Below are 19,977 nucleotides of genomic sequence, written 5' to 3' on the forward strand. Positions count from 1 at the left end.
GCTGGGATAAGGACCAGAATAACGGTAATCGGGCTGGTTTTGTAGTTCCTGTCCCGAATAGCTGGTTCACGTGAATGGGCATATTGGAAGACTCCATGTCAGTAGGGATGGGATTTTATAAATGTGTTATATTGGTATATTGTATCATGAGAAATGTGTTGCAGTGTATATCATTTATGTTTAGTTGAGTGGAAAACGTAGGCTTTGATGATGGTAATTGCTTAATTAATTAGTGTTTGGTATGTTCTGATGGGAGTGGCTTCCCCTACAAAAAGAGCCTCTCAGTTCAAAGGAGGGACCATTTTGGATTGAGCTGTTGATGGGGCAGCATTGTTTTTAAGCTGTCCCATAATGTATACTTTTGATGGCAGTACTGTTGTTTTTCTTCTGGATTCACTATGTAAATAAACACCCTTGCACAGAAGTACTTTTGCGGCTCCGCCATTTTTTTTTATTTGATAGTGGTTAGGTTTTTCAGTTTAGCCTTCTGGCCTACTCCACGTGACAATAGCCAACCATACTACCGTTTATCCATCGCTCATTCATTAGCCAACCATGCTACCATTTATCCAGTGATCATTCATTAGCCAACCATGCTACCATTTATCATTCATTAGCCAACCATGCTCCAAAGTAAATGGGTCGGTAGACTAATATTTGACAGTAGACCTATATGAGTAGGCAACAGTATTGCTGAGCGATAGGAGCGCGACATCCTAGTCTAATCTCAGAGCCTATACCAAGGCAGGCGATGGAAACACAATCATGTATCGATAAACTAAATATTGAACAGCAATTTGTCTTTTGCATACAAGTGTTGGCTGCAGGCAGCATTTAGGCTACTTTTCAATTGTTCAATAGACAACCAATCTTGCAGAATTTTCAGTTTGAAAAAGTCACTGCAAAAGATTGAAACATTCTGCCCACAACTCTACAGAAATGTGCTCAAATTAGCAATTGAGCTTTATTATTTCAGAAACTGTCAGCGGGGGAGGGAGAAGATCACGTTTTTAATAGTATGTTTTAATTGTTCTGTCGCTGACATATATACTGAACAAAAATATAAACGCAACAGGAAACAATTTCACTGAGTTACAGTTCATATAAGGAAATCAGTCAATTGAAATAAATTCATTAGGCCCTAATCTATGGATTTCACACGACTGGGCAGGGCAGCCATGGATGGGCATAAACTCCCCAGTGGGTGGGCCAGACCCAGCCAATAAGAATTTGTTTTCCCCCCACAAAGAGTATATTACAGACAGAAATGATGATGCTGGGCCAATTGTGTGCCGCCCTAATGGACTCCTGGTCACGCCGGTTGTGACGCAGCCTGGGATTGAACCCGGGTCTGTAGTGACGCCTCAATCACTACGATGTCACACCTTAGACCACAGCGCCCCTCTGTAGGCAATTCTCCTAATTTCTATTAGAAAACAACATATTTTTACAAATACATTTATTTGTTTCAAATAGCACAATCAACAGTTAAAGAAATAAAATGATTGATTTTAGAAAATCACATTGAACAATGTTTTTAGTAGTTCCATATTGTTACGGTTGCTGCACAGTGTTGCCATATGGCAACATATACACATTTGAAAATGTATTTTTTACTTTTGTCTGTTTGGGGCCATTTTAAGTGAGAAAAACAAATCCAAAAGTTTTTGTTGCATGGTCCTATTTTAATGCGTGCAGTAGAGCGTTAAAAGTGTAAAGACGTATTTTACTAATTAGGCCCATCAACAACATAAAAATGTACATAGGAGGTCTGTACCGCCAAGTAATAAAATCGACTTTCACACCTGGGTTTGAAGTTGATGTGGCAGAACATTGCCAAGAGGCAGGGATATAATGGGTCGTTACACCAATTTGGTCCCTTTTGCGAAGTGTAAAATTGGTTAAAACATTTTAAAAAAACTTGATTTCCCATAATTTTTACATTATGTCATAAAGAGCACATGTTCAACTTCATAAAAACATGTGTTCCCATCTCAAGAGGTTAAATAAAACAATGGCTGTAGTAAGTGGCGATTAAGTGCAGGGTTGGTGATTTCTTCTTAAATCAGCCATCAATCTCCTTATGACAGGGGGAATGAAAGCTTGTTGTGTCCATCAGGCAATTGAATGCAAGCTTCACAAAAATAGTTGAAACATTTCTAGCCTGGCTAACAGGGGATCCCACTCAGTTTTCACAACCAAACACCAGGAAATGGCCAAAAAGAAGCAGCTCATCTGCTTTTACTCTGAGTTCACTACTACACGTTCAATGTTTCCACATGAAATAAAAACAATCTTCAGAAATGACTGTCAAAGCAACAACTAGGGGTTTACAACGCTTTACAACGGTGGTGAAGCTTGGAGACATTTTGGGATTAAGTGGGTTAAAATCTTCCTAGAAGTGACACAGAGGGGCATTTCAAAATGCTGAATTGTTGGCAATTTAGCAAGTCTATTTATTAGAGGTCGACCGATTATGATTTTTTTCAACGCTGATACCGATTATTGGAGGACCAAAAAAAGCCGATATCGATTAATCGGACATTTAAAAAAAAAATACATACATACATACATATATTTGTAATAATGACAATTACAACAATACTGAATGAACACTTTAATTTTCACTTAATACATAAAATAACATGAGAACACATGTTAAAAGGAACCAGCAGCTTTCATGGGTCTTCAATATTCCCAGTTAAGAAGTTTTAGGTTGTGATGCAGAAAGCAGAGCTTGTCTACCTGGTCCCCTGTCAGTCTGCTCCTACACTTATCATAAATTATCCCCACCTCACTGAACACTCTCTCGCTTGGGACCGAAGAAGGTGGGGGACAGAGAAACTTCTTTGCCAGTGGAGCGAGGGATTGAAATCTGTCCTCATTCTGCTTCCACCACTCCAAAGGCAAGCCGCTCTTTCTGTCAATGACAGGCTCTGTGAGGTAGCACTCCAACTCAGTTTCAAAACTGCACTGGACTTCAGCCCTGCCCTCTTGGCTTCCAAGGATTCTAGCGTAGAGGCTGTCCACCAGACTGGGTGGCTGATCTACCTGGACTCTTTGCCTCTTTGCACCTGGATCTGGGTCCTCATCTTCACTCGTCCCTTCTGCTGTGGCTCTGGGATTTGGTTTCCTTAGTAGGTCAGACTCCTCCTTCAGCCACTCTTTTGCTTTCTCTAGTGCTGTCCCTGAGGGGAAGGCGTAGCTCTTGTAACGTGGATCCAGGACAGTTGCCAGAACCAGGCACTTTGTCTCCTCGGCCTTGGAGAACCTCCTTGTCAGACTGTCCAACATGGTCTTCCGTAAAGTTTTGATGCCTTGAGTAGAAGAACCCTCCTGCTGCAGCATCAGCTTCAGCACCGACACACTGGGGATGATGCATGCTGCTGTAGAGTTGGAGTGGCTCATCTCCAGTGTCACCTCTTCCATAGGTGCCAGAATCTCAATTAGGTTAGAGACAATGTCCCACTGTGCAGCAGACAAACCGCGGATGTGTCCGTATTCACCTGCATACACATTCAGTGCACGCCTCTGTTCAAACATCCTCTGCAGCATGTGTAGTGTTGAGTTCCAGCGAGTTTGAACTGCTTGCATGATGCTGTGTTTGGGAAGGCCGAGCTCTTCCTGAATGGCCCTCAGCCTCTGTTTGGCCAGTACAGAATGGTCAAAGTGAGTTGCACAGCTCTTCAACATGCCAATAATGTTTAGCACAGCTCTCTGACTGGATAGGCCATCATTGATTACAAGCTGTAGGGTGTGTGCACTGCAGCTGAAGTCTGGAAGCTCTGCCAGTCTCATACCTTTCACCATGTTTGCCCCACTGTCCCTGAGGACCAACAATACACGTTCTGTGTGGATTTCCCAGTATTCCAACATGGTCAAAAACATCTCTCTGATGTAGTTTCCTGTGTGTGATCCAGTCATAGTCTTGACATTCAGCACAACCTGCTTTCTTGTCCAGAAATTGTCAATGAAATGTCCAGTAAGGCTCATCAGGGACTCTGTAGTGCCTGACCAGCAGTCAGTTGTGAATGCCATGTGTGGAGCGTTCACTGGTGCCACCAGATTCTTCACTTTCATCACAACTCTTTCATGTGTTTTATCTAGCATTTCTGTGCGAAAGAAGTTTTCATCTTTGATCCTGTACCGGGGTTCAGCAAGACTAATCAGCCGCTGAAAACCAACGTCAGACACCACTGTAAATGGCTGGTTGTCAGTGGCAATCATCTCAATAATTGCTTCATCCATCTTCTTGGCCCTCGGGTCTTTGTCCTGCCATTTTGCTTGTTTATTAAAAAGTTGCAAGAGTGTAGCCTGCGATGTCTGTGATGTGTCTGTATCACATTTTCCTTGTGAAGAATTTGCCTTTGCTTTTTTCATCATTGCTTCCTTATGGGCTTTTGGATGGGTGTTCTTAAGGTGATTCCACAGATTGGTGGTATTTTTGGATTTAGCCATTGCTGACCCCATGCTTATATCTTTATCACAAATAAGACACCTTGCTTTCCCTGGTGCCAATTCGATGTAATAGTCCCACACTGGTGCTCTGCTTTTCTCTGCCATCTGTAAAATTAATACACACACACACACACCTCTGAAGTGACAAGGATACTGAAGAGTCTGCTTAGGAGACAAATACTCTCAACTGTTTGAATAATACAAATTTAGTTTAAGTTACATGTGATGAATGTTGAAAACAAAAACTGTAATTTCTATATGTAGGAAATCCTATTTTAATAATGGGCATGGTAAGAACCGACGACCAAAGTGTGAGTCATAATCCCCATGACACCTTCCAGCAAAATCTGAAAAGCGGTTCCTTCATTCCATAGGATATTTTTAGATTGACTTCAAATAAGGTCCGTGTTTCGTGTAGGCTTACACCACCTCGCCAATTTGATAACTGTGTAGATATCCATAGGACAAGGTAACTGATCAATACTGACTAAATATAAGCAAAGATAAATATTTTTGTAGAGTGGATTTATGAAAATAAGTTCACAAATGTTACCTTATCCTAGTGAGATTTACATGGGTATCAAAACGCCAAGGCATTGAAGTAGATCAAGACATTCTCTATGGAAGACATGAACGGTAAAATAACGAAGGAACTCCTTCCAAGTTCAGCCGTAAGTTATTATAGGAATTATGACACGTCAACTTTTTCTCTCTATACCATTTGTATTTCATATACCTTTGACGTTCTTATAGGCACTATAGTATTGCCAGCCTAATCTCGGGAGTTGATTGGCTTGAAATCATAAACAGCGCTGTGCTTCAAGCATTGCGAAGAGCTGCTGGCAAACACAGGAAAGTGCTGTTTCAATGAATGCTTACGAGCCTGCTGCTGCCTGCCACCACTCAGTCAGACCGCTCTATCAAATCATAGACTTAATTATAATATAATAAACACACAGAAATACGAGCCTTAGGTCATTAATATAGTTAACCTGTTATGGATAGGGGGCAGTATTTTCACAGCCGGATAAAAAAAACGTACCCGATTTAATCTGTTTATTACTCCTGCCCAGAAACTACAATATGCATATAATTGTTTGATTTGGATAGAAAACACCCTAAAGTTTATAAAACTGTTTGAATGGTGTCTGTGAGTATAACAGAACTCATATGGCAGGCCAAAACCTGAGAAGATTCCAAACAGGAAGTGCCCTCTCTGACCATTTCTTGGCCTTTTTTAGCCTCTTTATTTGAAAACAGAGGATCTCTGCTGTAACGTGACACTTTCTAAGGCTCCCATAGGCTCTCAGAAGGCGCCAGAACATTGAATGATGACTTTGCAGCTCCTGGCTGAAAAACAGTAGCGCATTTGGATAGTGGTCGATCTGAGAACAATGAGACGGGCGCACGTGAAGAGTCCATTTTACATTTTCAGTCTTTGAACGAAAACGACGTCTCCCGGTCGGAATATTATCGCTATTTTACGAGAAAAATCGCATAAAAATTGATTTTAAACAGCGTTTGACATGCTTCGAAGTACGGTAATGGAATATTTGGAATTTTTTTGTCACGATACGCACCGGCGCGTCACCCTTCGTTACCCTTCGGATAGTGTCTTGAACGCACAAACAAAACGCCGCCATTTGGATATAACTATGGATTATTTGGAACCAAACCAACATTTGTTGTTTAAGTAGAAGTCCTGAGAGTGCATTCTGACGAAGAACAGCAAAGGTAATCCAATTTTTCTTATAGTAAATCTGAGTTTGGTGAGTACCAAACTTGGTGGGTGTCAAAATAGCTAGCCTGTGATGGCCGGGCTATCTACTCAGAATATTGCAAAATGTGCTTTCACCGAAAAGCTATTTTAAAATTGGACACCGCGATTGCATAAAGGCGTTCTGTATCTATAATTCTTAAAATAATTATGTTTTTTGTGAACGTTTATCGTGAGTAATTTAGTAAATTCACCGGAAGTGTTCGGTGGGAATGCTAGTTCTGAACGTCACATGCTTATGTAAAAAGCTGGTTTTTGATATAAATATGAACTTGATTGAACAAAACATGCATGTATTGTATAACATAATGTCCTAGGAGTGTCATCTGATGAAGATCAAAGGTTAGTGCTGCATTTAGCTGTGGTTTTGGTGACATATGCTAGCTTGAAAAATGGGTGTCTGATTATTTCTGGCTGGATACTCTCCTGACATAATCTAATGTTTTGCTTTCGTTGTAAAGCCTTTTTGAAATCGGACAGTGTGGTTAGATTAACGAGAGTCTTGTCTTTAAAATGGTGTAAAATAGTCATATGTTTGAAAAATGGACGTTTTTGGATTTTCGAGGAATTTGTAATTCGCGCCACGCCCTATCATTGGATATTGGAGCGGTGTTCCGCTAGCGGAACGTCTAGATGTAAGAGGTTAAATCCGGAAACTATCATTTCGAAAGCAAAACGTATATTCATACAGTTCCGTATTTTATCGAAATGGTGGCAACCCTAAGTCTAAATATTGCTGTTACATTGCACAACCTTCAATGTTATGTCATAATTATGTAAAATTCGGGCAAATTAGTTCGCAACGAGCCAGGCGGCCCAAACTGTTGCATATATCCTGACTCTGCGTGCAATGAACGCAAGAGAAGTGACACAATTTCCCTAGTTAATATTGCCTGCTAACATGAATCTTTTAACTAAATATGCAGTTTAAAAAAATATATACTTTGTATTGATTTTAAGAAAGGCATTGATGTTTATGGTTAGGTACATTCGTGCAACGATTGTGCTATTGGTAAATCATCACCCGTTTGGCGAAGCAGGCTGTGATTCGATGATAAATTAACAGGCACCGCATTGATTATATGCAATGCAGGACAAGCTTGTTAACCTAGTAATATCATCAACCATGTGTAGTTAACTAGTGATTATGTGAAGATTGATTGTTTTTTATAAGATAAGTTTAACTTCTTTGGGATCTGGGGGCAGTATTAAGCAGCTTGGATGAATAAGGTGCCCAGAGTAAACTGCCTGCTACTCAGTCCCAGAAGCTAGGATATGCATATTATTAGTAGATTTGGATAGAAGACACTCTGAAGTCTGTCTATAACAGAACTCATATGGCAGGCAAAAACATGAGAAAACTCCAACCAGGAAGTGGGAAATCTGAGGTTTGTAGTTTTTCAAGTGATTGCCTATCCAATATACAGTGTCTGTGCGGTCATATTGCACTTCCTAAGGCTTCCACTAGATGTCAACAGTCTTTAGAAACTTGTTTCATGCTTCTACTGTGAAACTCAGCCGTGAAAGCGAGCGGAGTTCCTTTACATTTCTAAAGACAAAGGAATTGTCCGGTTGGAATATTAGTGAAGATTTATGATAAAAACATCCTAAAGATTGATTCTATACATCGTTTGACATGTTTCTACAAACTGTAATGCAACTTTTTAGACTTTTCGTCTGGACTGTGAACTGAACACGCGAACAAAAGGGATGTATTTGGACATAAATGTGGACTTTATCGAAACAAAACAAACATTTATTGTGAAACTGGGATTCCTGGGAGTGCATTCCGATGAAGATCAAAGGTAAGTGAATATTTATAATGCTATTTCTGACTTTTGTTGACTCCAACATGGCGGGTATCTCTATGGCTTGTTTTGGTGTCTGAGCGCTGTACTCAGATTATCGCATGGTGTGCTTTTGCCGTAAAGCTTTTTTTAAATCTGACACAGCGGTTGCATTAAGGAGAAGTGTATCTTTAATTCTATGTAAAACACTTGTATCTTATATCAACGTTTATGATGAGTATTTCTGTAAATTGATGTGGCTCCCTGCAAAATCACTGGATGTTTTGGAGGCAAAATATTACTGAACATAACGCGCCAATGTAAACATATTTTTGGATATAAATATGAACTTTATCGAACAAAACATACATGTATTGTGTAACATGAAGTCCTATGAGTGCCATCTGATGAAGATCATCAAAGGTTAGTGATTAATTTTCATCTCTAGTTCTGCTTTTTGTGACTCTTCTCTTTGGCTGTATGTTTTTTTGTGACTCAATGCTGACCTAACACAATCATATGGTATGCTTTCGCCGTAAAGCCTTTTTGAAATCAGACACTGTGGCTGGATTAACAAGAAGTTAAGCTTTAAAATGGTGTATAATACTTGTATGTTTGAGGAATTTTAATTATGAGATTTCTGTTTTGAATTTGGCGCCCTGCAATTTCACTGGATGTTGTTGAGGTGGGACGCTAGCCACATATCCCAGAGAGGTTTTAATGCTAGCTAGCAAATTACCTTGGCTCCTTGCTGCACTCGCATAACAGGTGGTCAGCCTGCCACGCAGTTTCCTCGTGGAATGCAATCGGCCATAATCGGTGTCCAAAAATGCCGATGACTGATTGTTATGAAAACCTGAAATCGGCCCTAATTAAATCGGCCATGCCGATTAAATCGGTCGACCTCTACTATTTATATTAAAAACCTGATTTATTGATTTCACAATGTGGTCTATATTAAAGGGCATCTCATTGAACATGTATTTTAATATTGGCTAATAATAGTAATAGTGGAACGACCCTGACATTTTAACTGGTGATATTTTAGGGACGATAACCAAGTGAAACTCATCCCACATGGAGAGCAGTGGTAAGGCTTCTCGCCTGTGTGTATTCTCTGATGGTTATTTAGGTATCCTTCCCAATGGAAACTCTTCCCACACTGTTCACAGCTGTATGGTTTCTTCCCTGTGTGTATTCTTTGGTGGTTATTTAGGTGTCCTACCTGATGGAAACTCTTCCCACACTGATCACAGTGGTATGGCTTCTCTCCTGTGTGATATTTCTGGTGTTCATTTAGCCGTCCTGCCTGACTAAAGCTCTTCCCACATTGGGAGCAGTGGTAGGGCTTCTCGCCACTGTGTATTCTCTGATGACTCTGAAGGCTTCCTTCCAACTTAAAACTCTTCCTACAATGAGAGCAGTGGAAAGGCTTCTTTCCTGTGTGAGTAAGTTGGTGCGTCTTCAAGATGCTTGGGGTCTGAAATCTCTTGCCACATTGACCACACGTGTAAGGCTTCTTTGTTTTGAGAGTCTGTTGGTGTGGAATGAGGTGAGTTGGACAAATAAAACTGCCTCTGCAATCTGAACAGGGGTGGGGCCTACAAGTGTGCTTTCTCAACTCCTGTGGCTCATAGAAACTAGTGAAACAGTCCATGCAGTGGTGATGTTTCTGTCTTGAGTTCCTCTGTCTGTGTTGTTTATGATTTCCTGATGCTGTGGAATTGGGCTCACTGTCTGAACCTGGCCTGGAGCTCTCTCCTGTGGGAATATGAACATATATGGGGTTAGAATCAGAAAGGAAACATTGAAAGGGGCTTTAAAATACTTTCGATGCAAGCAGAAGCAATACAATAGGCACCAAATCAAATCAAATTTATTTATATAGCCCTTCTTACATCAGCTGATATCACAAATTGCTGTACAGAAACCCAGCCTAAAACCCCAAACAGCAAGCAATGCAGGTGTAGAAGCACGGTGGCTAGGAAAAACTCCCTAGGAAGGCCAAAACCTAGGAAGAAACCTAGAGGAACCAGGCTATGAGGGGTGGCCAGTCCTCTTCTGGCTGTGCCGGGTGGAGATTATAACAGCACATGGCCTAGATGTTCAAATGTTCATAAATTACCAGCATTGTCAAATAATAATAATCATAGTAGTTGTCGAGGGTGCAACAAGTCAGTAACACAAGAGTAAGTGTCAGTTGGCTTTTTCAAAGCCGATCAACCTCTCTCCTTACTCCACACCTTAACTTACCTGGGTCACTGATACTATCTACTGCTGCCTCCTCTTCCCTTAGGTTTGGAGCAGACACTTTCCTGTTCTCCTCTTCTTCTTTGACTCCTCTCTCCTCCTCTTTGACTTCTCGCTCTTCCACCTCCTCTTTGACTCCTCTCTCCTCCTCGATTTCTCTCTCCTCCCATTCCTCTTTGACAATCACATTAAGTTCCAGTGTTTGACTGCAGTCCTCCAGCTTCAATGACACCATCTCTGGACCCTGCTTTGAGGTTCTCTGGGCTGGAACATCACAGCCAGAACCCAGGGACTCTGTGGACTTGGGTACAGACATGGAAGGCTAGAGATGGATCCAAAAGAGGAAGCACAACAAGTGAAAGGTGAGTTTCAGTAAATAATAAAAGGGATATAATGTGCTAAATATTCCATGCACTAGGAATCCCTGCTAATAAAATGGAACTAGCTAGCTCACATTGCTATGGCAACAACAGCTAACGTCAGCAATGTGGAGCTATTATTGGGTTAGCTTTAGCTTACTGACCAGCCCTTGGTCATGACTCTCAGTTCCAGTACATTACACAGAAGAGACAATGACCCCATGGAGGGTTTTGAAGATAATCTTCTCCTCGGGGTCAAGCAGTGACAAGGGTCTGTAGAATTTAGCTCCGACACCATCGATTTCTTAAAAATGCAACTTGGTAAATGCTTACCTTGTACCTCTGTTTGTCAATCAATCAAATCAAATTTATTTTTATATAGCCCTTCGTACATCAGCTGATATCTCAAAGTGCTGTACAGAAACCCAGCCTAAAACCCCAAACAGCAAGCAAAGCATGTGAAAGAAGCACAGTGGCTAGGAAAAACTCCCTAGGAAAAACTCCCTAGAAAGGCCAAAAACCTAGGAAGAAACCTAGAGAGGAACCAGGCTATGAGGGGTGGCCAGTCCTCTTCTGGCTGTGCAGGGTGGATATTTGTCCTGTGTAGTTGCCTGCCTGCCTTTGCTGAAATCCATTATTTTTACTACACAAGACATAGATACAAGGTAAGTGTTTCATAAATCTAATTTGTTTTATTTATTTATTTAAGTATTGACTTTGGGCGAATCGATATAGTTGGAGCTGAATTCCACAGAGCCTGATCCCTGCTCAACTCTGTTGGTGGAGTTCCTCAGAAACTTCCTTCACCAGGGAACTGTACTTTTGTTCACCCCACGTGTAACTCTGTTGTTTTTTGTCGCACTGCTTTGCTTTATCTTGGCCAGGTCGCAGTTGTAAATGAGAACTTGTTCTCAACTTGCCTACCTGGTTAAATAAAGGTGAAATTAAAAAATAATAATAAAGTTTAGCTAGCTTTAGCCCATTCATAGACGCTGACTATCTTTAGCGCCTTTTGTCGATGGCATCTTCTGGCCGGGGGGAGTTTTGTTAAGAGCCCTGATGCTTGATCTAAAACGTTAACACGCATCACTTGCGGTATGGTTTTGGAAACATAACCATCTTTCACATCAGTGCGAAATCATTTTCAGAAAAATCTAAAAAAGCTTAAAATACTACACACCTTGAGTTCCCACACGGCCATATTTCCATGTTACAGCGCTTGTTGACAGAAAACAGACTACTATCTACGCTAATTAGCTCTCTGCATCTCCCAACACCTGGGTGCTAACGGAAGACAACATTGTCCCTGAAAAACACTGTCGGCTGCAACCGTCTTAAAACAGTGTACAGTAAGTCTATATTTTGCATTTGTGAAAATATTTTGATGTGATATGAAAGTAGAGGGCTTTATGTTTCTAGTTATTGATTACTGTTCTCCTAGCAGCAGGATATCATGCTGGCAGCACAGTCCTAGTTGTTTTCTCCTCAAAATAAGAGCCCCCTGCAACGACATGCTGAACTTAGGGAATGTCGATTTGTTTTGTTTTTTGCACTCGGGTGCAGTACAACTGTTTTTCACAGCTTTGCAACCACCTTTCAAAATAAAGAGGATATTTTGATATTGTATTATGTATCCCAGCATTACACAAATACTTGTATGTTGAAAGCTATTGTGTAGGCTACATTTAAAGAAACACACTTAATAAAATACAAACACGTTATTAGAGTTACTCAATAGTCTGCAAAACTTTAAATGGTCTCGTGCTGGGCAACGGGTTTAATACAGAGTGGTGACTCCTTTCTCTATAGCCCCCTATGCAATACGCTGCTATAGACTGTACAGAGTGGTGACTCCTTTCTCTATAGCCCCCTATGCAATACGCTGCTATAGACTGTACAGAGTGGTGACTCCTTTCTCCATAGCCCCCTATGCAATACGCTGCTATAGACTGTACACAGTGGTGACCCCTTTCTCCATAGCCCCCTATGCAATACGCTGCTATAGACTGTACACAGTGCTGGTGACCCCTTTCTCTATAGCCCCCTATGCAGTACGCTGCTATAGACTGTACAGAGTGGTGACTCCTTTCTCTATAGCCCCCTATGCAGTACGCTGTTGGCTTCTCAACTAATCAACTGCTAATAAAAATCAGTACTTGGCACCTCTATCAGGGCAAGGCAAGAATGCATGGAAGTCTAGTATAGAATGGCATTTTATTTCACACTGGAAGAAAACAGCGTAAGCAACAACAAAACGTTTGCGGTGTTTTGTCTTTCCAACACAACAACAGTACATGAATGTATTGTTTTGAAATGAATACAACGGTAATATGTCTATAACACAGTCCCCCTCCAAAATTACACATATTTGGTTAGTAGAGACCAGAGCTCTCCAACCCTGTTCCTGGAGAGCTACCCTAATCTAGTGCACCCGATTCTAATATTTAGCTCATTGATCAAATTAATCAGGTTAGTTATAACTGGGATTGGTGCGAAAACCTACAGGAGGGTATCTCTCCAGGAACAGGGTTGGAGTGAAAACCTACAGGAGGGTATCTCTCCAGGAACAGGGTTGGAGTGAAAACCTACAGGAGGGTATCTCTCCAGGAACAGGGTTGGAGTGAAAACCTACAGGAGGGTATCTCTCCAGGAACGGGGTTGGAGTGAAAACCTACAGGAGGGTATCTCTCCAGGAACAGGGTTGGAGTGAAAACCTACAGGAGGGTATCTCTCCAGGAACAGGGTTGGAGTGAAAACCTACAGGAGGGTATCTCTCCAGGAACGGGGTTGGAGTGAAAACCTACAGGAGGGTATCTCTCCAGGAACAGGGTTGGAGTGAAAACCTACAGGAGGGTATCTCTCCAGGAACAGGGTTGGTGCGAAAACCTACAGGAGGAAAGCTCTCCAGGAACAGGGTTGGAGTTAAAACCTACAGGAGGAAAGCTCTCCAGGAACAGGGTTGGAGTTAAAACCTACAGGAGGAAAGCTCTCCAGGAACAGGGTTGGAGAGCCCTGGTAAAGACCCTACTGAGTATTTCCCACCCTAGTTTAGCTAATATGGGTAGAATAGTTCTCTCTACAACACAATATATATCCCATTTACAGTGTATTGCATTGGGAGCTATGGAAGGGGTGGTGCTGTCTTCCCAACGCATCACCGGGGGCACACTGCCTGCCCTCCAAGACACCTACAGCACCCGATGTCACAGGAAGGACAAGAAGATAATCAAGGACATCAACCACCCGAGCCACGGCCTGTTCACCCCGCTGCCATCCAGAAGGCTAGGTCAGTACAGGTGCATCAAAGCTGGGACCGAGAGACTGAAAAAGAGCTTCTATCTCAAGGCCATCAGACTGTTAAATAGCCATCACTAGCCAGCTACCACCCGGTTACTCAACCCTGCACCTTAGAGGCTGCTGCCCTATGTACATAGACATGGTATTCCTGGTCACTTTAAATGGAACACTAGTCACTTTAATAATGTTTACATACTGCTTTACTCATTTCATATGTATATACTGTATTCTACTGTGTTTTAGTCAATGCCACTCAGACATTGCTTGTCCTAATATATATATTTCTTTAATTACATTCTCTTTACTTTTAGATGTGTGTGTTGTTGTGAATTGTTATATTACTGCACGGTTGGAGCTAGGAACACAAGCATTTCGCTACACCCGCAATAACATCTGCTAAATATGTGTATGTGACCAATACAATTTGATTTGAATGAAGTGCTGCTGGATATGACACTGTCCCCCTCCAAAATAAAACATCTGGTTAGCAGAGACCCTACTGAGTATTTTCCATCTCCCTTTAGCTGAGACATGTAGAAAAGTTCTCTACAGCCCAATATTCTCAACATAAGTGTCAACATTTTGTATTGTATTTTGTCATTATTGGTCTTTAAAAAATGTTTTAAACCATATTTGTATTTGTTATCATAAATGCTATTTGTTGACACAAAAATGGAATGTTTATTTGGAAGGTTTCCTCATTACCATACGAAAGTGACATTCGTGCTGCAAACAAGATCTTAAACTGGCATTTTATTTGGAATCATTAAATGACTACAGTAATGAATACTGAAAATGAAGTAAGCTAGCTACCTAACAAACGGCCTAGCTAGCTAGCTATGCTAACTTACTAAAAATATGATCGAAAGATGAGACTCCCACATCATAAATTTCACAATATTGTTTTGATAACAAATAATATGGTCATTCACAACTCAGTGTCTTGAAGATCAACAACCGTGCTTACTATGGTAGCTACTGTAGTTAGCTAGCTTGGTGTTTATTTTTTATTTATTTTTATTATGAACACAAATACAAAAAAACAGAAATATACAAACAAGAGTACATAAACCTAACAGACAGGGGTATTACATATCAAGAATCATTTTCAGTTTGTTAAATACTCATGGTGCGTATTGCTTTTTTGTTTTTACATTTACTGAGAATTTAAATATTATTTTGAAATGAAATCTTAAATAATGTGAAGAGGGGTTTGTTCTCTGCACACTTCATTTTATGGATAAAGAACCTTCCATGAAAGATAAACAAATTAACAATTAAAGTTAAATCAAGGTCCATATTAGAGGTCGACCGATTAATCGGAATGGCCGATTAATTAGGGCCGATTTCAAGTTTTCATAACAATCGGTAATCTGCATTTTTGGGCACCGATTATGGCCGATTACATTGCGCTCCACGAGGAGACTGCGTGGCAGGCTGACTACCTGTTATGTGAGTGCAGCAAGGAGCCAAGGTAAGGTGCTAGCTAGCATAAAACGTATCTTATAAAAAACAATCAATGTTAACATAATCACTAGTTAAACTAGTAAAATCGTCAACCATGTGTAGTTACCTAGCTTGTCCTGCGTTGCATATAATCGATGCGGTGCCTGTTAATTTATCATTGAATCACAGCCTACTTCGCCAAACGGGTGATTTAACAAGCGCATTCGCGAAAAAAAGCACTGTCGTTGCGCCAATGTGTACCTAACCATAAACATCAACGCCTTTCTTAAAATCAATACACAAGTATATATTTTTAAACCTGCATATTTAGTTAATATTGCCTACTAACATGAATTTCTTTTAACTAGGGAAAATGTGTCACTTCTCTTGCGTTCATTGCACGCAGAGTCAGGGTATATGCAACAGTTTGGGCCGCCTGGCTCGTTGCGAACTAATTTGCCCGAATTTTACGTAATTATGACATAACATTGAAGGTTGTGCAATGTAACAGCAATATTTAGACTTATGGATGCCACCCGTTAGATAAAATACAGTACGGTTCCGTATTTCACTGAAAGAATAAACGTTTTGTTTTTTAAATGATAGTTTCCCGATTTGACCAAATTAATGACCTAAGGCTCGTATTTCTGTGTGTTTATTATATTATAATTAAGTCTATGATTTGATAGAGCAGTCTGACAGAGCAGCGGTAGGAAGCAGCAGGCTCGTAAGCATTCATTCAAACAGCACTTTCCTGAGTTTGCCAGCAGCTCTTCGCAATGCTTCAAGCATTGCGCTGTTTATGACTTCAAGCCTATCAACTCCCGAGATTAGGCTGGCAATACTAAAGAGCCTATTAGAACACCCAATAGTCAAAGGTGTATGAAATACAAATGGTATAGAGAGAAATAGTCCTATAGTAACTACAACCTAAAACTTCTTACCTGGGAATATTGAAGACTCATGTTAAAAGGAACCACCAGCTTTCATACGTTCTCATGTTCTGAGCAAGGAACTTAAAACGCTAGCTTTTTTTACATGGCACATATTGCACTTTTACTTTCTTCTCCAACACTTTGTTTTTGCATTATTTAAACCAAATTGAACATGTTTCATTATTTATTTGAGACTAAATTGATTTTATTAATGTATTATATTAAGTTAAAATAAGTGTTCATTCAGTATTGTTGTAATTGTCATTATTACAAATATATATTTAAAAAAAATTAAAGTTAAAAATATATATATTAAAAGAAAAATGGTATCGGCGTTGAAAAATCATAATCGGTCGACCTCTAATTTCAGGATATCAAAATGATCTTAGGTGGGGATTTTAATTCTGTATCTAATGTGATTGACAGATATCCCCCTCCTAACAGATCCAGCATTGCTAATCCTGAGTTTAATAACCTGTCTTTGTCTTGGATTAGTCGATATTTGAGATCTACATATCCTGATAAAAAGGACTCCGCTTGGAGTAACAAGGACACAGTCAAGAATTGATTTCTGGTTGATTTCTAATTCATTAGATAATACTGTAGTCAAGGTATCAATTAAACCATCAATTCTTACTGATCATAAAGTTATATTCTTATATTTAAATATTAATGGATCTGAAGTTAAACCGAATCGGAGTTATTGGAAACTCAATAGTAGACTGTTGGAAGATGATCATTTCAAGATGGATGCCAAAGATATTATACAAGACAATTGGAGGAAAGCCCAACTATTTAAGTCTTATGGGAAATATTGAAGTATGAAATAAGACAAACAGCCATTAAGAGAGGTAAAGAAATTGCTGAACTTAAAGGATTGAGGGAAGATAAACTTGTTAAGGAAATACTTTCTCTAATCTCTATGGAGGACCTTCATGAAGGAAAGGGTCAGTTATTCTCTTTACAACTAGAAATGGACCGAATGTATGAAGAGAGCAAAAGGACAGGCTAGATAACTACACATGGTTGATGATATTACAGGTTTAACTAGTGATTATGATTGATTGATTTTTATAAGGTAAATGCTAGCTAGCAACTTATCTTGGCTTCTTACTGCATTCGCATAACAGGCAGGCTCCTCGTGGAGTCCAATGTAAAGCAGGTGGTTAGAGCGTTGGACTAGTTAACCGTGAGGTTGCAAGATTGAATCCCCGAGCTGACAAGGTAAAAATCTGTCTTTCTGCCCCTGAACAAGGCAGTTAACCCACCGTTCCTAGGCCATCATTGAAAATAAGAACGTGTTCTTAACTGACTAGCCTAGTTAAATAAAGGTGTAAAATTAAAAATAACTAATAATTATAAAAAAAAAAAAAAAAAAGCCAAATCGGTGTCCAAAAATACCGATTTCCGATTGTTATGAAAACTTGAAATCGGCCCTAATTAATCGGCCATTCCGATTAATCGGTCGACCTCTACCTGAAATACACCTACAACTCTATTAATCTCTTCTTCAAATTCTTGAAATAATATCCTGTTGTTGGATGCATAAATATTCCCTAATAAAAACATTTCACTGTTGAAATTCACTTAAAATTAACCAACATCCAGAGCGGTGAGTCTTACTACCGATGACCTCCCCTTTAAACACACCTCCTAAAACTGCTACACCTGCAGAGTGGTTGCTGCCATATGATAACCAGATATCGTTACCCCATTGATTTTTCCAAAAAGATAGATTGGAAGAACAAGCATGAGTCTCTTGTAAAAAGTCTGCATTAAACCGTTTGCAAAACAGGAAAATAGCCTTACGTTTGAGTAAATAACAAATACCCCGACATTAATTGAAGAAAGAGATGAAGACAAACTTCAACCAACAACCTTGTTATGCTAATATAAGCTTCTCCTAAGGATATGTAACTCAAAAGGATTTCCATCCCATTAACCTCTCCAACAAAAAACGAAACAAATATTGGTCATAAAGTTACCAAAGTACTCCCACAAGGGACATTGTGTAGACTTTACAATAAGCAGTTATTCACCTATAGTTAGTGTTAAGTTTACCAGTTCTCAGGTCAGCCTTTTCTCATTCAAGTGTTTGTGTACATTTTTTATAATAAAAGGCTGCTTTTCACCTGGCAATCAGTTTTTTGGCCTGACAGTTCTGTCCGAGTTAGACTCTGGCTCTCTAAAACGTTCTGATTTGGCTGCATTTCTTTCCCGTCGATGATCACTCTTGCACCGATAAAAATATGCCGTTTTTCCTGCCTTTCGAGCTGCAGCCACAGTTTCTCTCGTCACTTTGTCTGCTGAGGTCAGATCCTCCGTGAACCTCAATTTCTGCTTGATGAGGAATTCACAATTCTTCGCTCGCCTCCAGTGAAGATCCCGTGTAGATCTGTTGGTGAACCGGATGATGGTTGTCCTCGGTCTCCCCAAACGATGAACGATGTCTACATTTTCCTGAAGTTTGGCTTTTGATTCGGGAATGACAGCTCCACAGATGTCAACAATTCTGCATTTGATGTCGTCACCCGCCTGCTCTGGAATTCCATGGAGCCTCAGGTTCCACCTGCGCTGGTATCTCTCCGCCTCATTCACCTTTTGCTCGAGTTCAGCCACCTTCTTTTCATTTTCCTGGCAGATAACTTCCACTTTCTTCATGTCACTTTTGAGGGTTTTCACTTCTCCAAAGATAAAGTCAGATTTTTTCATGGCCTCAATTGTCATTGTATTCTCCCTAACCATGTCCAAGCCATTTGCCCTTTCATCTATCTTTGCTGTCAAAAGCATTACAATTTTGTTTTGCATCTCAATAAGTGGCATAACCTCTTGGCCTCTCATCTTTTTCCCCTGGGGCTTGACTGGAGTGCCGGGGTCGTAAGGTAACGGCCTGAGCTGGGGACTGGAGGGGCGCAAGATGTGAGCATTGTCCGTGCTCACCACATTTTCATCACCCATTGCAGTATTCCCCCCCCACAGTTACATTCTGAAGAGGAGTACCCACAACCACACCATCTTTTGTGGTTAATTGTCCATCTGACGATCTCTCCATTTCTTTCCTTATGGTTCTGGAAGTTTCCATGTAGTTACGTTCTATAAGCTAGTTTTTGAGCTAGCTTATATGGCTATCTAGTGTTGTCGCAAACTTAGTTTTAGAGGTGAATACGTTGCAGAAAGTAATCAATGACTTTGGTAAACAAACTAAACCATATTCATACGGGGTTTTATGACCGCAGAAATGACCAAATGGTCATATTTGGGTAAGGAAATCCAATAATTCCTTCACCGACCAAAACAAATTATCTGCACTGACCGCCATCTTGCGCGGCCCCAGCTAGCTTGGTGTTTACTAATGGATAGTTAGCTAGCTAGATCAATAGACTAATCAATGGTGACCGTGGACAAATAACCCGACTACTAAATTATGTTTGTTGTATTTGGAAACGTTCTAGAAAATGATAGAAAGCCTGATTTTACCTTGACTCTTGATTTTGAAAGTTGACCGCTGTTATTGTTGTATGCCCTGCTTTAACAGAACGAGGTATGCGCTGTTCCCGCGAGAATACATGCTCAAGACCGTCGTGACTGCGCATTTTGCGCAAATTCATTTCATCTTTCTTTCTGAAAAGGCTTTTATATTTTATTTAACCTTTATTTAACTAGGCAGG

The 19,977-nt window shown here is 40.3% G+C and overlaps 1 protein-coding gene across 1 annotated transcript; it reads right to left on the reverse strand.

The window, feature by feature from the left end:
• Nucleotides 1–1,002: 1,002 nt before the first annotated feature.
• Nucleotides 1,003–19,892, reverse strand: LOC106593417 (zinc finger BED domain-containing protein 4). Its single transcript, XM_045710234.2, has 4 exons — nt 19,787–19,892; nt 10,276–10,594; nt 9,248–9,783; nt 1,003–4,563 (listed from the first exon to the last, which is right to left on the reverse strand). The coding sequence occupies exons 2-4, from the start codon at nt 10,586–10,588 to the stop codon at nt 2,689–2,691; spliced, it is 2,724 nt and encodes a 907-aa protein (XP_045566190.1). The 5' UTR covers nt 10,589–10,594; nt 19,787–19,892; the 3' UTR covers nt 1,003–2,688.
• Between the last annotated feature and the right edge of the window lie 85 nt (nt 19,893–19,977).

This window comes from Salmo salar, chromosome 02, assembly GCF_965601325.2.
Source record: "Salmo salar chromosome 02, fSalSal1, whole genome shotgun sequence".
Classification (NCBI taxonomy): domain Eukaryota; kingdom Metazoa; phylum Chordata; class Actinopteri; order Salmoniformes; family Salmonidae; genus Salmo; species Salmo salar.

Bases quoted from the DNA above. Each gene is read 5' to 3' on its own strand.
- LOC106593417 (XM_045710234.2), bottom strand. From the start codon at position 10,588: ATGTCTGTACCCAAGTCCACAGAGTCCCTGGGTTCTGGCTGTGATGTT. The intron at 9,784-10,275 runs GTAAGTTAAGGT...ATATTCCCACAG, and splicing joins AGATAGTATCAGTGACCCAG to GAGAGAGCTCCAGGCCAGGT. The intron at 4,564-9,247 runs GTAGGACACCTA...TTAATTTTACAG, and splicing joins GTGGGAAGAGTTTCCATCAG to ATGGCAGAGAAAAGCAGAGC.